This window comes from Chaetodon auriga, chromosome 20 (genome assembly GCF_051107435.1).
Source record: "Chaetodon auriga isolate fChaAug3 chromosome 20, fChaAug3.hap1, whole genome shotgun sequence".
Taxonomy (NCBI): domain Eukaryota; kingdom Metazoa; phylum Chordata; class Actinopteri; order Chaetodontiformes; family Chaetodontidae; genus Chaetodon; species Chaetodon auriga.
The window spans coordinates 7,196,104-7,213,471 of NC_135093.1; the positions used below are offsets into that span (position 1 = coordinate 7,196,104).

At 41.9% G+C, this 17,368-nt stretch overlaps 1 protein-coding gene across 2 annotated transcripts; it reads left to right on the forward strand.

Annotated features, from left to right (window-relative positions):
- The first annotated feature begins 68 nt into the window (after positions 1-68).
- LOC143339453 (uncharacterized) lies at positions 69-16,769 on the forward strand. 2 transcript variants are annotated; one of them, XM_076760687.1, is made up of 7 exons: positions 69-246; positions 685-809; positions 1,329-1,429; positions 1,996-2,144; positions 3,174-3,402; positions 4,009-4,229; positions 14,435-16,769. In XM_076760687.1, exons 1-7 carry the CDS (start codon positions 169-171, stop codon positions 14,600-14,602), a joined length of 1,071 nt encoding a protein of 356 aa, XP_076616802.1. In that variant the 5' UTR covers positions 69-168; the 3' UTR covers positions 14,603-16,769. The 2 variants fall into 2 exon arrangements, with proteins under 2 accessions (XP_076616802.1, XP_076616803.1); XM_076760688.1 differs by lacking the exon at positions 69-246 and adding an exon at positions 522-572 and having other exon boundaries at positions 14,435-16,743.
- Positions 16,770-17,368: the final 599 nt, after the last annotated feature.

Genomic DNA, 17,368 nt, shown 5'->3' on the forward strand with positions numbered 1-17,368 from the left:
CGAAATATGATGCTGCAGGTGGTGCACGTGGTCCGCTGTTTACTTCTTCCAGGAACGGTGGGAGCGCTGCTGGAAAGGAGGAGGAGGAGGGGGCGGCGAAATTGTGAAACAGCTTTCCTGGATAGAGTTACATTGCTCAGCGTTTGAAGAGACCCGTAGACCGACGTTATGTCGGTCGAAAATGTCGAGCTGAATTCCGTCATTTTTCCTCTTGAAAGGCTCTTTAAACGGCGCGAGACCTCATCAGTACGTACTGTTTTGTTTTCGAGCTCGTGCGCGTCGCGCGTGCAGCGCTGTCTTTGCTCTTTGTTCTCTCCGCAGGCTCCTGAAGTTCAGGTTCAAGTGGCGTCAACAACGCTGTAAAGCCTGAATGTAGCAGTTAGCTTTCAGGATGCTTTTACAGGACAGCAACAAGAGGAAAGGAGTGGAAAAAGTGTTTTCTGTTGGAGTTTGTTCGGCTACAACTTTGATTCAGATGAAGCTAAACTACCACACAGACATGTTGGATTTGGCTCGAGCAGCGTGTTTGATGTAGTCTGAACACCATGTTTGTGTCATTTTGACAGCAGTCCGTAAGCCAAACACAGTATTTAGACAAATGACTGCCTTCAGCTGCGGTGTATTTCCTGTATATTTGTCTCCTAAACAAACTGGCTGTGTGTTTCTGTGTTTTGTCACATAAAGACTAGAATGCCTCAGCTTGGAAGCCTGTTCACCCAGTTTCACTTCAGCTCCAGAGCTTCAGAAAGTGCCCAAGGCCAGAGCCCAGGGCAGACACCAGCACTGCCTGACTTCATACAGCATGTCAGGTAAGCGTTGTGAAAACTTAACGTCGCACCAACATTTTAGATTTTAGAATAAAACCACCCAACACGGCTGTTGTCCAGCTGCAGCAGGAATGTGTTTTCACTAAAAAAGCCCTAATAAACCTGCAGTGCACATCCTGCCCAGCAACAAACAGCAGACAGACAAGCTTAGCAACTATCTGGAGGACACAGTAGAGCATTCAGCAGCTCAGGAGCCAGATGTTTCCCTCAGGAGTTGGTGAAGACTAAAGCAGAGCGAGAATATTAGACAGAAGCTAAACTCCAATTAATTGCTGATGTTGCTTTGTGTCTGCTGGACTCGTACGTTGTTAACTGTTAGTCAACATGTTCACCATAACTTTATTAGAGAATAATCTGTCAAAGTTGTGTTTGCAGCTTATTCCGCTGCCCCCAAGTGGACAAAACAACATGAATTAATGCAGCTTTAACATTTATTTTTATGCATGAAGAGTCCTTTCATACAACATCTAAGCTAATATTTCCTATGCATTTTCACTGTAGGAAAGTCACCGGGCTGAGAAAGGAAGATCTTTACTGCAATCTGCGTGTCCCCGACCAGTTTCAGACCACCAAAGACGACATCAACATTGTTATCCTCACAGGTTGGTATCAAGGACAAAATGGCATGTCATGATAGAGCTGGGCAGTCAATCCATGTAATACTGACATCATGTTATTGGAGCCTCCACACTGGCCCTTTAAATGTTTGTTTTCAGGGTCTTTCAGGCTGTGTTACATGTAAAGTGAGCAGTGGCACATTCTAATAGGCCTGTAGTGTCTTGTCATAGTGGGAACAGGTGTTACCACTTAACAACATTTTATGCAGTGAGCCAGCAACCACAACACCAGGATGCTCCAAGTGAAGCAGCTAAATGGAATTCAGCCATCATCAATGTTGTTATTTTCACTTGTGGTTTTCCTACTGTGACGAAACGTTTTCATGTTCACATTGCTGATGTTTGAAAGTGATGCAAAAGCACATCAGATACTGTATTTCTTTGTGTGCTGAGGTACTGAAAATATCACTATATCTGAGCTGGTAAAGATTGTCCACTGCTAATTCCCATCCAGTTATTTGAGGCCTGGAGGCCCACAGGAAGTAGCTGCAGTATTTGTGGTATGACTTCAAACCTTAACTTTGAATCACGCTTTCTTTCTTTTTCCTAAGGCCAGGGGATCTTCTGCATAGATGTGAAACCCTGGAGAGGAACAGTGTCGGCTCGCAACCAAAACTGGCATGTGCAGGTGAAAGAAGAGGACCAAAACTTTACCAATACCTGCATCAAGCAGCTTGAAGATCCCCTCAAAGCTATCATGGTAAAAAAGAGACACATTTAGCTGAAATGTTGAAGTGCCATCATGGAAACCTAAATGTCAAACTGTCTGGCACACTTGTGTCCAAGGTCCAATCAATTGTCCAGCACATTGTTTTCATCCAAGCTCCAGTCGGGTTAAGAGATTCTGAGTCACCATAACAATTTAAATGGAAATTTCAAACACTACAGCCGGGCTTCCTAAACTTCCCAAGTGGTCGCTCTTCATTTGAAAGGCCATCATTGTGTTCACGGGTGGGGGGTGAAAGCAGGCAGGTGCCTAAACACAGCTGTCACCTTATGTGCCGGGGTCTGCAGGAGTCATTCATTTCCATCTCTATAGATGCTCAGCTTGGACCAGAGTCTGATGGCAAACACACACGGCATTGTTTAAATAGTTCTGCTTGAATCGGACATATTAACTTTATTAATCTACACAAAGCAGATAGAGCTCGACCGGCTGTGCCAATTTAGAATTGTATAATTTCTATAAATTGGTTCTTTTTAGAAACTGGATACTCAACCATCGTGTGTGAGTGTTTGTTACAAATCTATCCTTTTGTTTGATTGAACGAATGCTGAAATGATTTGTCAATTGATGAGTCTTCCAACAGAAAATGAATCAATTAATCATTTGCTGCTCCTCTTCTTTGTCATATTATTGTAAACTGAGTATCTGTTGGTTGGTTAGACAGAACAAGCTCATTTACACAACACTTTTTTTTTTGCTTTTAAAGAATACAGACATTTTTTTTTTCTACCAAACCGGTTTCAAATGAGCAAAAATCAAAACTTCTCAAATGTCACGCAGGCTAAAAAAATCGTTCGTCATCTGCAGAACAGTCAACAAATCTGACGAGACACTCAGCACTACTGTCTGCACTCATTTTGGTTAAGACTAAAAAAGCATAGTGAAGGCCGTTTTCATGTTTCCAGACATTTTACAGGCTTAACGATTAATCCAAAACTAATTGAGCGATGAATCAGTCATGAAAATAATCATTACTCGCGTCCCCACATTCTTCCCCTCTAGACCAAGACGGCTAACTTGTGTGGACACTTGAAGAGGAGTGGAGTGTCTGTGCGCCAAAGCCTCTTCTTCCCCAGGGTTATCTTCCTCTCTCCAGACTGCGAGCTGGATGAGGAGCTGAGGAAGAGGAGGGAGCTGGTCTCCCACAGCCAGATAAAGGACTTCCTCGGGTCTTTCAGGGAGGGCTACATGGCCTGGATATCAGATGCACTGACTCCCTCCTGGCTCTCTGGTGAGTGGGTCCTCAGAATATATGCATCAGTGCTGGAGGGATTCAGCTGATTCTCTGATATGGTGGAAAAATCTCCATGTTTGCATGTTTTTTTTTTGTCTATGAGTGACTCCTTAAACATGTGCTAGTGTCATGTGCTAATGTAGTTTCAGCTTGTCTCAAAAACAGACAGACTGCTGCACTAATAATATAGAGGAGTGACACTTGATTTGTGTAAATTCAGCCTGTTTCAGTGCTAATCCAGTTGTTTCCAAGTGTTGTGTTTCCTGATTCTAGCGCAGTGCAGTGTAGTTGTCTTGCGGATAACTTTTGGAAGCAAGACGGTGACCATGAACTGAAATGTCCTTGGTCTGAATTGTACAACAGACCTTTGTTGCACGTCATCCCTTCTCTGCCCCTCCTCATTTCCTGTCATCCCTGAGCATAAAATGCTCAAAGAAATCCTTAAAATAATCATAATCTCACTGTCCTTGAAGATTTTTTCACTTGTTTTAATGTAATAAGACTTTTTGGACTCGACAGCGTGGCCTTTTTCACTACACAACATTAATTTAAACAGGCTCGTGACAGGAATGCTACCAGTTAACTCGTTGTTTTGTCCTGCAGGTCATCTGTCGTACAGGCAGATGGAGTCAGTGCGGGAGGTCCTGAGGAGGGTGGGAACGTGGGATCTGGTGCGGCTGCACTGTGGCGAGCAGCTGAAAGGAGACTACCAGGGCTGCCAGTACATCGCTCTCGACCGACAGGAGACAGACACGCTGGAGTTCACCGGAGTCAAAACCCTGTCAGCTGATTCGCTGTGGGCCCTGCTGGGACACGTTCCTCAGGTCAGTCCGCTGCACCGGCTCTGAAGAGCCACCAGGACCGGAGGTGCTGTCAGGAAATGAGGGTGGAGTGAACCAGAAGACCAGCAGGTGGCAGTAGTGCGTCATGACTCAGTTTTCAATCAGTCTCCTCTTCTGGGAACTGGAAGAACACAGGTTTGATTTAGGCTGAAGAGTGCAGAGCATGACATGAATTTTAGAGTTATTTGAAAACAATTAGGGGCAATTTTAATTAAGAAACATCAGAATATTACTGTGTCCACATGAGATTAAGTGATTAGAATACCATTTTGGCGGTCATTTAGAGAAAATGTCAGGTTTTACACCACATCACAGAAAGATAATGTATAATTACCAAGCTAAGTCGAGCTAATTACAGGTTTTATTGATTTAGAAGTAAAGCAATTAGACTCATTTCCAAAAAAATCTCTATTTCCCAGTCGAGAAAAAAGCTGAACAAGGCTTTTTTTTTAAACCTGTTTGCCTTCCATCACTCCAATGAGCTCTCTAAGATCATTTCCATGAACACTCCTCGTGTTAATTACTGCCTTAACTCTTCAGTTTTTTATTGAGGTCAGGCATTCTGTCTGCCTGCAAGGCACTCATTAGCTCACTTTACTGAATCAAGGCACTGCACAGTCTGAAAAGCCTCATTTGAGCTTATTATTCTCACATCGGTCGATGTTTTGGATTATCATTGTTTATTTTATTCCAAGGTAATGAATGGATTCGGCTAATTGGTATCGTGTTGTCACTCCAGGTGGCATGAAAGGAAATCTTAACTGTCACTGTGGCAGTGAAAATAAAGGTTGCAGTAGTCAGAGTGATATTTACACAAAGTGATGTTTTCGGTGCTGTTTTTACCTTGAATTAAGTAAATGTTAGACAGACAAATATCAGAGCTCTCAAGGTCCAGCGAGTGCCACCCCTGGTCAGCATCCATTATGGATTTCACACCCGTACGCAGCACCCAAACACTGCTGGCTTTCCTTACAGACTCCACTCAGGCTTTAGTTCGCCCACCCCCCCAAACAACCAGACTGTATGTACTCTCCCCTCTTGCCTCCAGCTGCTGTGTATTTGATACATGACCCAACAATCATTAGACAGTCTCCAGTGGGCCCTTTTCTAGCCCAAGGGGACACACACGGCGACAACAAAATATATTATTTTCAAAGAAATATTTGTAAATGGAGGCCCATAATTCACAAAGAAAAGCGAAATGGAGACTGTGTGCTAAATACTCTGCTGAGGTTCAAAAACAATAGACGGGCTTATGTGTTTGTTTCCATTATCAGATTCCAGGTATTCAGCTGCACGAACCACCAGGAAAAAGATATTTTGCAATTGGATTTGTGGAGTAAACTTAAGTAAGATTTAGACTTGACTTGACTGTGTCACCCACTCTGTCTTTTTTTTTTTTTTTTTTTTCCCCCCAAAAAAAGATCTTTGCTCGCGTGCAGCAGCTGCGAGGGGAAGCTCGGGGGGCGGCAAAGAAACATGATAGCTCCCCCAGGCGTATTTTCAGAGCCCAGAAATAATGCATGCTTTTGATTTGTTACTTGTAAACACACAGGGTAGAAGATCTGCGATATGACCCGCAGTTTCACTCAGGCATCTGTTAGGTTTGTAAGAAGTGGCACCAGATGCATCCACAAAGCCACCGTGGAGGCACTAGGTGTGTTTTCTGTGGGCTCGGTCAATTACTCTGCGGAGAATGGGATGTCTGCATGTCCCCAAAGTGGAGAATGATTGAGTAGAGTGGCTGTAATTTATTAATTATGGTCTATATTCTTAGACCACGGTTCTGGCTTCATTCAATTTGTATGGATTGAGGGGTAATTACGGTGTGGGTGTGTGTGTGTGCATGCGCGTGTGTGTTAGGGAGACTGAGAAAGAGCTAAAGATCTATTCATGTCATTATTTCAAGTGCAGGTTACTTATGTTGTTCATCTTCATGTCATCTCCCGTTCTGAAACTTGACTGTTTCATGAGGTTTTCCTACCAGTTTATTTAATGAGGTTTATTCAGCAGGAGCAGAAATGGAGCCGCTGTGTTTAAAAAAACTCTCCTCACTCACGTTCAGCATATAGAGTGTCTACTAATTGCATAGCTGAGAAACAACAATCGAGTTCTTTCGACCGTAACTTGACTACAGCAGCCTGTCAGCTGATTAATAGAAGCAAAGCCACCGGGCGAACGCTGCAAATCCACTGACAACATCTTGGCTAACAAATAATCAGACCTCGGTTACCGGAGATACATCTTGTCTCTCTGACTGGCTGTAGATTCCACACAGATGCAGCTTGTTAATTTAACTCCACGCTGACATTCCTCTCTGTTTGGCCATCTCCCAGGCTGCACGCGTCACAGGCCTGTAATGGACAGGCTGGTGCGCCTGGTGCTCAGCACAGAAAAGACGGAGAGGGGAGACATCAACCGCTTTGTGGTGATAATGAATGGAGGCACACAAAAGGCCAGGAGCTGGCCATTTACAAAGCCTGCAAATTCTGCTGCCTAAATAGATGATATTGGCAGCCGCAGTGGCTTTTTGGTCTCTTTTTATGTAGAGAAAAACAGCATTCAGCCATGTAAAGAAAATATATGCAGCACTATGCATTAGAAATCATTTACAATGAATATGGAAGGATCTTATTTGTGCTGTATAAAATTCAGTTTTCTTAAAAATTTATATGAGCATGGCAGTAATTTTTCTGAAAGCCTGTGTACTTGAAAAGGTTGTCTGTCGACCACATAAACAAACACAGGCGTGTATTTTCGGTTATCGGACGTGAAGCGAGAGTTCACCGTTCATCAGGTTCATCAAGAACTCAACTAAACTTGTGGGTTGGTTCTGGAGAAAAGTTTCAAAGAGAAGTTTTCTGAGGAATTTCCCACAAAGAAAGATCTATTAGTTGCACAGCATTTTTCAACAAAAATGAAAATTGTGGGGAAATTACCAGGATGTTCAGATTTCTGTAATTGCAGCGGCGCTCTCGAAAGGAAACTGGAATTGGAAATAATTTGCACCAGAGTGTGTGTAGGAAGCTGCAGAGGAAAGCTAACCATGCAATTACACATGAGAAGAGTGCTGCAGAATCACAAGTGTCTGTAATGAACTAGTGAAGACACCAGCACTTACACGGTGGAAGGCAATGATAAAAGCCGCCTTGTAATAGCGTGTGATTAAACTTGGTAAAATCTATTTTTTCACTCGAGCACTAAGCCACTGTGAAGAGTCCCGTGGAGAGATTCTGCATCTGTCAATTTGAAGATGACTCAATGTGTTTCCTCCAAATTCATCACCCAGCATGCAATACCAGTCATTTTAAAGGGCTCTTCAAGCGCTCTTTTGTTAATTTAGTTAAACATCAACCGGTACAGTTCATGTTTTACACATTCCTACTTAACACAGATGGAGATTGAGTTTCAGTAAATTTGAATACATGTTTAAAATAAAGCTCCAAGCCATTAATATTCATTACAAAATAATTTCTTTGAATGTGGAATGAGCTGTGGTTTGTGCGAGATGCACAGTATATAATACTCTCTGTGATGGCCAGAAATATCGTATGTTTACACTCTTTGGCGTTTGGTAGCACTTTATATCCAGGTACACGTTTCCAGCATTAATTTGTTTCTTATTAGCATACATATTAGCCTCATATTGGCTCTTTATTAGTCATTATAAAGCACTTATTAATGCTTTCTTCTGCATGACCACATTCTACAACTGCTACACTTGGATATGCGTTAATTCATTAAGCGTTTTTACTCAATGACCTCCTAATTACTGCTTATAGATAGTAAGAAAGGTGTTATACATGAATTATGATGTTAATAACCGAACCATGATCTGTAATAACTCTAACCCCCAGAGTAAGGCATTAATAAGTGCTTTATAATGACTGACAAAGAGCCAGTATGCTTCTAATACGCATGCTAATAAGCAGCTAGTTAAGGTGAATATGTGTATATCAAGATATCACAGCTGAATTGTGGTCAGTTGTGATACTTTACATTAGATAAAACTGATCAAATGTGGAAAAAAACCCTTCCATTTTTGATTTTGTTAGGGTTTTTTTTTTTAGGTTTTGTGTGGTATAATTGATTTTGATAACAAATTTTTGTTAAACATTAACATCATATGTGGAGCTGAAACAATCCGGTGATTGCTTGATCGACAGAAAGTGAATCTGCAGCTATTTTCATATGTGATTTATCACCTTTTCCATCTTTTTAAAGCAAAAATGCCGACTGTCCTCATGTTCGGCTTGTCAAACATGAGGATTAGATGCTTTTCTTTGTGTGTAACCGCATTATTTATGAGTTTTCTACAGTTAGTTTCAATTTCACAACATCACTTTGGGCTCTGGGAAACAGTGATCAGCCCTTTTCACTGTTTTCTGACATTTTTATAGAGAAACTGATTAATAAAGAAAACAATGGGCAGATTAATCAGTAGTGAAAATAACTGTTAGTTGCAGCTGTAATGATATGATCATATAGCAGTACGGCTCCACTGAAACTCAATAAATGATCATTTTGAATTATTGCCCAGACTTTTGAAAGGACATTTTTAATAAGACCATAAAGGTTCACACAAGACTTTTCCTACCAATGATCCTCTGACGTCATCCAATTTGGCATCGAATGCTGGATTTAGTATCTACCAGTAACTTTTCTCCGGTCGCCGGCCGAGATGTTAATTTTATCTCATTGAGCTCAGCTATTTGTTGTTGGGCTTCAGGATATTACGGTGATCCCAGTATAGGTAGTGAGATATGATCAATAGGGATTCATGAATAATGAAGAGGCCGAGTGGAGCAGAGACACTTAATTACAGTTTCAAAAGCCATTCTCGTTAATTGAGGAGAATAAAGGTGCTGAAGTGGACTGAATGGCAACAGTAGAATTTTTTAAATGCGGCTTTCTTCTTTTTTTTTTCAGCGAAACCCTCAATGACTGCTGAAAAACACCAGCTGGTAATTGGCAAGTTCTCACTGTAATATCATAGTTTATTTTGTGTGCTCTCAGTCCATTTCCTCTGACCACCTGTGAGCAGACTATCGCTCTTTTAATGTGAGGGATAATATGCTGCATGTCCAGACAGTGTGCGGCCACTGTGTGCAGCAGATACAGTATATAATTGACAGCCCTGCCATCTGTTACAGTTATGTGAAATTATGGATAAACTAGTTAACAGACACTTTGGCCCATTGTCTGTTGTTTTGATAATCACCCTTAATAACGGACGGCATCAATATGGTCTTTAAACCTGATTTGGGAGTTAATGGAGTCAGATGGGGGCAGTCAGTGTATGCTCTGGGGGTAATGCTGTTAGAGATGTTTGTAAAGAGCAAATTAAATCAGTCATAGATTGTGCCCTCTCAAGTCAGCCAGACGACCAGACCCATTGAGGAGAAAAAGGAGGGGGATTCATATTTGAACCTCTCGCAGAAAATGCACTTATGTGGATGGAAATAAAGTCAGAGCTGGGTGAATGGATGTAAATGGTTATTGCCATGAGTCTAATGGCTTCCTGTTAGCTGAGGCAGGTTGGTTGGAAGCAGAGACGTAGCTATTCAGAATTTAACCAGCCATGTTTTGCGTTCAAGGCTGTAGATAAATGTAGTTATTGACGTAGACGGTAATGTCACCGATCCAGAGTTTAGGCATCTTAATGGATGTTCCACATCTGGAGCACACAACAGTTCAATTATGATGTTTTCTTATGATGCTGTTGGACTGATACCATTCAGGGGACTCTGCTCGTGTGCTGAAAATTATTCAACAATAATAAAAAAAATAATTTAAAAGTCTTTTATCCAGGAAAAGCAGCAAACATTCACCGGTGCCATTGTCAAACATGAGGACTTCCTCCTTTTTTTGGTCTAATTTCACTGTAAATTTGATTAATACCTATTAGTTCTGAACTCCTGGTTGGTCAAAACAAGCTTTTTGAACATGTCACCTTGTTTTACTCACTAAACAATCAGTAAATTAAAAAAGAATGTGCAGATTATTTATTTCAGCAGGTAGTTGTGCAAAGACTTGTTCTTTGCATTGATGCATTGATGCTAATGTCAATACTAGAACGACTACTGCTGCTACTTTGACAGCAGTCATTAAGGCTAAGATGAGCAAACATTTGAAACGACAACACAGTACCAGTACAACAAAGTACCCTCTGCGCTGTTGTACCTGGATTATTGTAACGACACTTTGTTCCACACTGTCCAAAAAGACTAGAATGTAATTCGTTGATGCATACTTTACATGTTCACAGTTATGTAACTTTTCATGGTATATGCAGGCTGTTTAAATACTGCATAGTGCTCGTGCCCACGCTTTGGCACAGTGGGTGGTAAAAGGCTGATTTAGCTTTATATTCTCTATAACAGATATTGAATTTTATGATCTGTTAAAAGGCAGCTTTTCAGTTTGACAACCCTGTTTTGAAATGTTTTCAGTGTTCGGTTTCATATCCTAATATTTAGTGGAAAAAAACTGATACCTGACTTTTTGCATCTTATTCTAGAATGTGAAAAGCATAATTCTGCTGACTATTATCTGTCTTGAATTGCATCCCCAGTCTGAAGAATTTAACTTCATCAAAGTGCTGATAATCCAGGGATCTACACCTCTGCTCAGCAGGTCGTTAATTTATTCACCCAGTGAGCCAAACCGCACATGTTTACCTAATTGCCTTGTTAAATCCAGCCGAAATGACAGCGGACCACTTTTGGTCCGATTCCATCGCATTTGGCTCCTCGACAAAGATGTTTGGTGCGTCGGAGGCGTGTTGCTCGCTGTTCCTCCCCTTCTGTGTCTGGTGAGACACGGCGTGGAACAAAGAGCCCGTCGTCTGAAGCTGGTGTGGCGTTACGCTCACTCAGAGTTCACCTGAAACACTGCACCCATGGCTCCAGGTAACAGCCCCCGCTGACTGATACCCCGCTGGGATTCTTTGACTTTATCAGGGGAAGAATCTGAACTTTGTGAATGGCAATACATGCAGGTGGTGACACGTCCCTACCCAATTACACAGATCCTCACATTATTCACCTGTCACAGCTTAAATCCCAAATCACATCTGTATTTAAAAAATAGACGATCTACAGTGTGTAGTCACAATGCAAATTGCATGATGCAGGTTCTTTAGTTTTTTAAGTAATTTTGGATTTCTGAATGATCGTTACAGCAGACTGGCTGAGAATCTGTGCCGTAAACATCCCTGCAGGTAGAGGATAAGGAAGCCCGTGCGATCGCTCTGGGCTGTTTGTAAGGAGATGATGAGCTGTCGTCTTGAGTTTAAGAGTGTAAAAGGTGAACGGTGAACCAGAGGCAGGATTTATGACTTTTAGCAGACGGTAAATAAGAAGACGGAGGTTGTCTCGTTGAAATGTGAGGAGTGATGTCATTCACACGACTGCCCCGGCACAGAAAGTGAGAGGCGGATCAGGGGGAGACACCGTTAGTTGAGCTCTCAGCCCTTTGTGTGACACCCAACCTTCGCCCCGAGGGTCCTGTCCTCGCTGTGAAGTGTTGCACACCCACATTCAGGCCTCTCTGTGCATGAAAAAGTAATGACTCTCGCACAGTTGTGGACAATACAAGCACAAGTGAGACTTTATTTATAGCAACTATTGATCTGGTCATCCTGTCACTTGTGCTGCACTTCATCTTAAGTGCATGATGCAGATTGCACTTTGAACGACATTGTTTTTTTTATGTCAGCACCTCCTTTACTCTTTGTTCTTCTGCTGTAATTTAGATGCAGCATCGTCTTTAGCTTCAGACACTTGCCTCAAGTGGCTGAGAGGGTAACATGTGGTGACAGTTCCTGTACCTGACACACCACCTGTGCTGAACAACCCCTGGCAGGCAGGTTGTCTAGACCTCACAGAGCTCCCCGCTTTGAGTTTGTGCCAAAGATGGCAGCGCACTTCCTTCCTGTGGGGCAAAACGTGGTCAGCGTAGCAGTTCATCAAGCTTGTTGTGGTGCTTTTGATCTGCTTGGTAAATGCTGCTTTTATTATGCCTCCATGCCTTTGATAGCTGTAGCCAGAGGCATTATGTTCTCAGGTATATCTCAGGAACGCCTTGAGGGAATTTCTTCAAAGTTCAAGCATGAACTGATTAGACTTGGACTTAGACTTAGACTTGACTTTATGGATCCCAATTTGGGAAATTCTTAGAGTTTGGTAATTATGACCAAATTTCACACAAATGTCTCAGAAGATAAAATGATGAAGTGTTGACCTTTTATGTCCAAAAGGTCAAAGGTCAGCTTCACTGTGACATCGTAATGTTCTGCAACAACACATTATTGAACACCATAACTCAGGAGCAGATGGGCCGATTGTGACCATATCTGAACTGGTGACACTTATCTTGGCTGTCCACCTTCAAACTGTGCTGATTGTTTAGATCATACATAGGCTTTGTGTGTGTGAGTGTGTGTGTGTGTGTGTGTGTGTGTGTGTGTGTGTGTGTAGCGTCTCGTGCTCCTCATGCTATATAAAATCAAGTTTTTCTTCTCCTGGCCACCAGTATTGTGTCTGCTCCTCACAAAGATTGAACTACTCAACTTTAGTTGCATTGAATTAGTTAATTGCTGATTACTGACTATTACATTTGTCTATGATTTGTTAGAATAATTCCTCTGTGATGTCTTTGTGTTGGTTTATATGCCTCTCTGCCACCAGCTGTCATGAAGCTACTTTTTCATGCATCCCAAATTAATAGACACTCACTCGTTCTGAAGTGTCTGATGCTATTGTAACACAAGCCATGTGGCATTCGGCCAAGGCTGCAATATAAGACACAATTGTTCCATTTTTTTCCTCTCTCTCTGCCTGTTTTAATGCACAGTAATAAGTAAGTAAATGGTGGAAAGATGTGTGTCTGAAAGCACGGCGGCCTTTGTTGCAGATAATTAGGTTAGCAGCAAGAGTGTGCAGGTGTTGAGGGTGTGCTGTGCGCCCGTGTTGCGTTATCGACTTGCTCATATTCGTAGGCTGTCAGGGGTGTCGCACTTCCCATCAGCCCCAAAGCTCACCAACCTCTTCACTATTAAAATGATCACTTTCAATAGCAGACAAAGGAAAGAGGGAACATATCTAGTGCAGGGTATTTTCCCCACCTCTAATGCTTATCTGCCTTTTGATGTCGGCGTAATAAAAGGCCTATTGGGCTTCCACAATGACCTGCAAAATGGACAAGGGCCGATATACTGGGCTCTGACTGTCGCTACCATTAACTAAAAGGCCCAGACATTATGGAGAGCCGGGGATGAAAGAACATGGAAAAAAAATAATAATTGAAAAATTGCCTAATGCTAAAGTGAAAGAAAATGGAACTGTGAAAAGGCACTGTAATATTCTGTTATCCCCTGTAAATGCAGCCAAACAAGAGATGCAGCGAGGCATTCTTTTTGAAATGGATGTGGTTCAATTACCTGCATGTCTAAATCTAGTTAAGGCTTCCATTGTCAGGCTCAAACATAACAGGCAGTTTTGATGTAGTGTTAAAGCGTATTATGCCCTACAACCTACATAAAATCAAGAGAGGTATGACTCCATTCAAGATGTGGAGGGGAATTAACAAAGCTCACCGTGAAAACAAGGTTAATTTAATATTTATTCTGTTTCAGGCTGCCGTTTGGATCACCGCTCCAAAACAGTTGCACAACATTTTTGCGGGGGTTAAGGAAAATTGTATTTATTTTTTAGCCTTTGAAGGCTATTTCAGTGGATGACTAATTGGCCCCTCAGGCGGACTAAATTTCAGTGTGAAGCACCAGCTGCAAATTTAAGTATAGTCATTTAAATGCTGTTAAACAAACCAAATTTAGCCGTTATTTACTCATCAAAACTACACTTCCTGGGTCAACCAGGACCCCAAGTTTGACAGTAAACTTTATATCACCCTTTATTAAACCCAGTTTCTCTTCCGACAGGGCAGAATCAATAGGTTCATGCTGCCTCTTCAGCCCACAGACTAAGCAGCAGCTTGTGCACATGGAGGTCAAAAGTGAAAGTCATGAGTGCGTGTTCTTGTCTTTGGTCGGAGGTCAGGAGGTCCCAGTCAGGGTCATGACCCCAGCAACATCCAAGAACAGCACCTTGGGTTTTTTTAGCCAATTGAAGACGCTCTCACTTCATAGCCATAATAATCTGTGTTCTGTTTGCTCTTCTCTGCAGCTCACCGTTAAAATGTACAAGCGTGGATCTCTGGGCTGGCTGGGTAAATCCCTCAACGCCACCACCACCATCCCCTCCAACACCTTTGTGATCTTCAGGATCAGCGGGGAGGAGGCGGATACCAAAATCCCAGCCAACACCATTCACAGCATCACACTCAGCATGTGATAGTGCGTGTGTATATCTCAATGAAGAGGATAGCCATCACAGCGTGGCGCCGCAGGGAGGGGAAGCCTTCTTAATTACAAGTGTGCAGATGCAAAAAATCCTCTTAGTTTAGCTAATCATATTTTTACTGAGTGTCTTTTTCTATGCAGTGTTTGTATTTCATATTGTACTAACAAAAGTATTGAATGTCTTTGAGTGAGCGTTAATTGTACGACCCTGATTCCAAAAAAGCTGAGATGCTGTTTAAACATCAACAAAGCACCCATGTAGAAATATCCTTCATCCAATCATGTGTTCACAAACCTCGCTCCATCCTCGCTTGTGAGCGACTGACCCTTCCCAGGATGCCCCTGTCATACCCAATCATGATGCTATCACCTGTTACCAATGAGCCTGTTTACCTGTGGATCGGAACAGGTGTTTTTGGAGCATTCCACTCTTGTCCCAACTTGTTTGAAACATGCATCAAATTCAGAATAAGCATATATTTACAAAAATCAATGATGTCGATGAGGTAAAACATCACATATATCGCCCCACCTTTTTTGGAATCTGTGTTGTAAAGAAAGAAAGAAAAAAATGGAAAGATCCATTCGCCATTGTTCCTGATTCTCTAATCCTCAGTGGTGATATTATGTAAATGAAGATGGTTTCAGACAATTAGCCTGATTAACTTTCTCTTGTTTTGAATTTCTAGGGCTGGCCCACACTTTACACTAGCCATTAATTAATCATTATGTTAGCTGATTGTGTCGCGTCAGTTCAGGAATGAAGTGTTTAATGTGTTAATTGTGGCGGTTAAAAACTGGTGGCCTCCAGCGCAACGAGGGCCACGCGTGTTACCGCCTGTAGGGGTTTAATGGGCGGTGATTTACGGTCTGTTTAGATGGTGTAACTGTAAGGTGCTTTATTAATATGCTCCACCGCACAGAGGAGATGATAACATATTCAAGAGAGCACAGGCGCAGCCACCAGCACCATTCATAACTGTGTCTGAGTCACTTTCCATCAGTTACCAGGCTTGCACAGCTGCGCTAACAGCTAGCAATTGTATTTACTGTGCCTGGTAGTGGCCAAAATGAAGTTATTTCCATTAAGATATCAGTGCCTTTAGCTAATGCAATAGAAGGAGCTCTCTGTGTTGATGGTATCTCTTTGCATGGCATCTCTCTACCTGAAACATCATTACACTGTACTCAAGCCCCTCACGTTTTTCAAATGTCTGTTTGACTGTTTCACCTGAGGGTCACATCATTGGTGCTTGGACAAACAGCACTGCGCTGTTTGCATTTGTAGATGCACATTTTTTAGACTCTGGTTGTTTTCAGATCTTGGTCAACGCTGCTTGAATTTCGAAGTGTTTTGATGAATTGATCGTCTTTGCATATTTAAACTGAAAGAGTGTCTTCAGGGACTGTTTTCTCCACAACACTTGACAAACTGACAGTATCAGATGATCTGGGATTAGAAGGACATTCAGGAAATGACTCTTATGTCTGATAAGTGGTGGGTGCATGCAGGTTTTACTGTGGCTTCGTTGTACCTTAATATGACTATTGGTCACTGTTTTGCTCATATTTTGTTTGTTCTTAAACACTTCAAGCACTTTCAGCATCAAGCCAACTTAAGAAGCGTGATTGTTAACCATACTGTTCAGTTGGTTGATTTAAGCATGGTTATTTTATTCATTGGTGTTTTTTTTTTTCTTTTCAGTCATAGTAAAACCCTCAAAAAAAACTTTGGACGCTGTGTGAAACATAAATAAAAGCAGAAAATCATTGGCAAACAAACTGTTTTTACAGACAACAGTCCATGTAGTAATATCCTTTATCCAGTCATTTGTTCACGAAGTGGTGAACCTCTCTTCATCCTTGCTTGCTTGTCATACCCAATCATGATACTCCCACCTGTTACCAATTAACCTGTTTACCTGTGGATCGCTCCAAACAGGTGTTTTTGGAGCGTTCCACAGCTTTCCCAGCTTGTTTTAAACATGCTGCGTCAAATTCAGAATAAGTATATATTTACAAAAATCAATGAAGTTGATGATTATTTATGTTTTACACAGCGTCCCAACTGATTTTGTGGAATTGTGGTTGTATCTTGAGTGTTTTAATGTTTACATGTATTTGTACTATCTGCTCTCTTAATAAAAGGATTTTATGATTTAATGCTTCTCATGGTGATTTATACACAAACAAGGTGGTTCTAAAGGAGTTGCTTTCACCTGATCGCCTCCTCTAGACCTGCATGTTGCAAATGATCTGTAGTTTTCAGTTATCTGCCAGTGTTAGGCCACCAAGTATCTCCAGACTTTGGTTTGAGAGATGGAGGGCATCCATCAACAGCTCACTCTGGCCTCTGAAAGCATGTAGCACGTCTCCAGCACGGTAAAAGACTGGATATTAGGAATGGATGACTGGCCACAGGGACAATGCAAGCTCTGTTGGGCAGCGTGGTGGCGAGAGGGAGGGGAAACTGAGCGGAAATGGACATGGAGATCAGACTAGAACATAGTGTGACAAGGTAACAAGGTAAACTGATGCCGGCTGCAATTCCTCTGGAAACTGAATCAATGAGGGTTCTGTTCATATGGAAATCCTCCCGGATATCGAGTTATGGTGAATCTATAGCACAATAGAATCAGCTGTAAATATGCTGTTTTTCCTTTGCAGTAAACTTAGACGTACATCATACAACATACAGATATTCTGAGTAAGTTCCATGTTTTGACCTATAAAAAGACTTGGTGAGCCAGTATGTCCA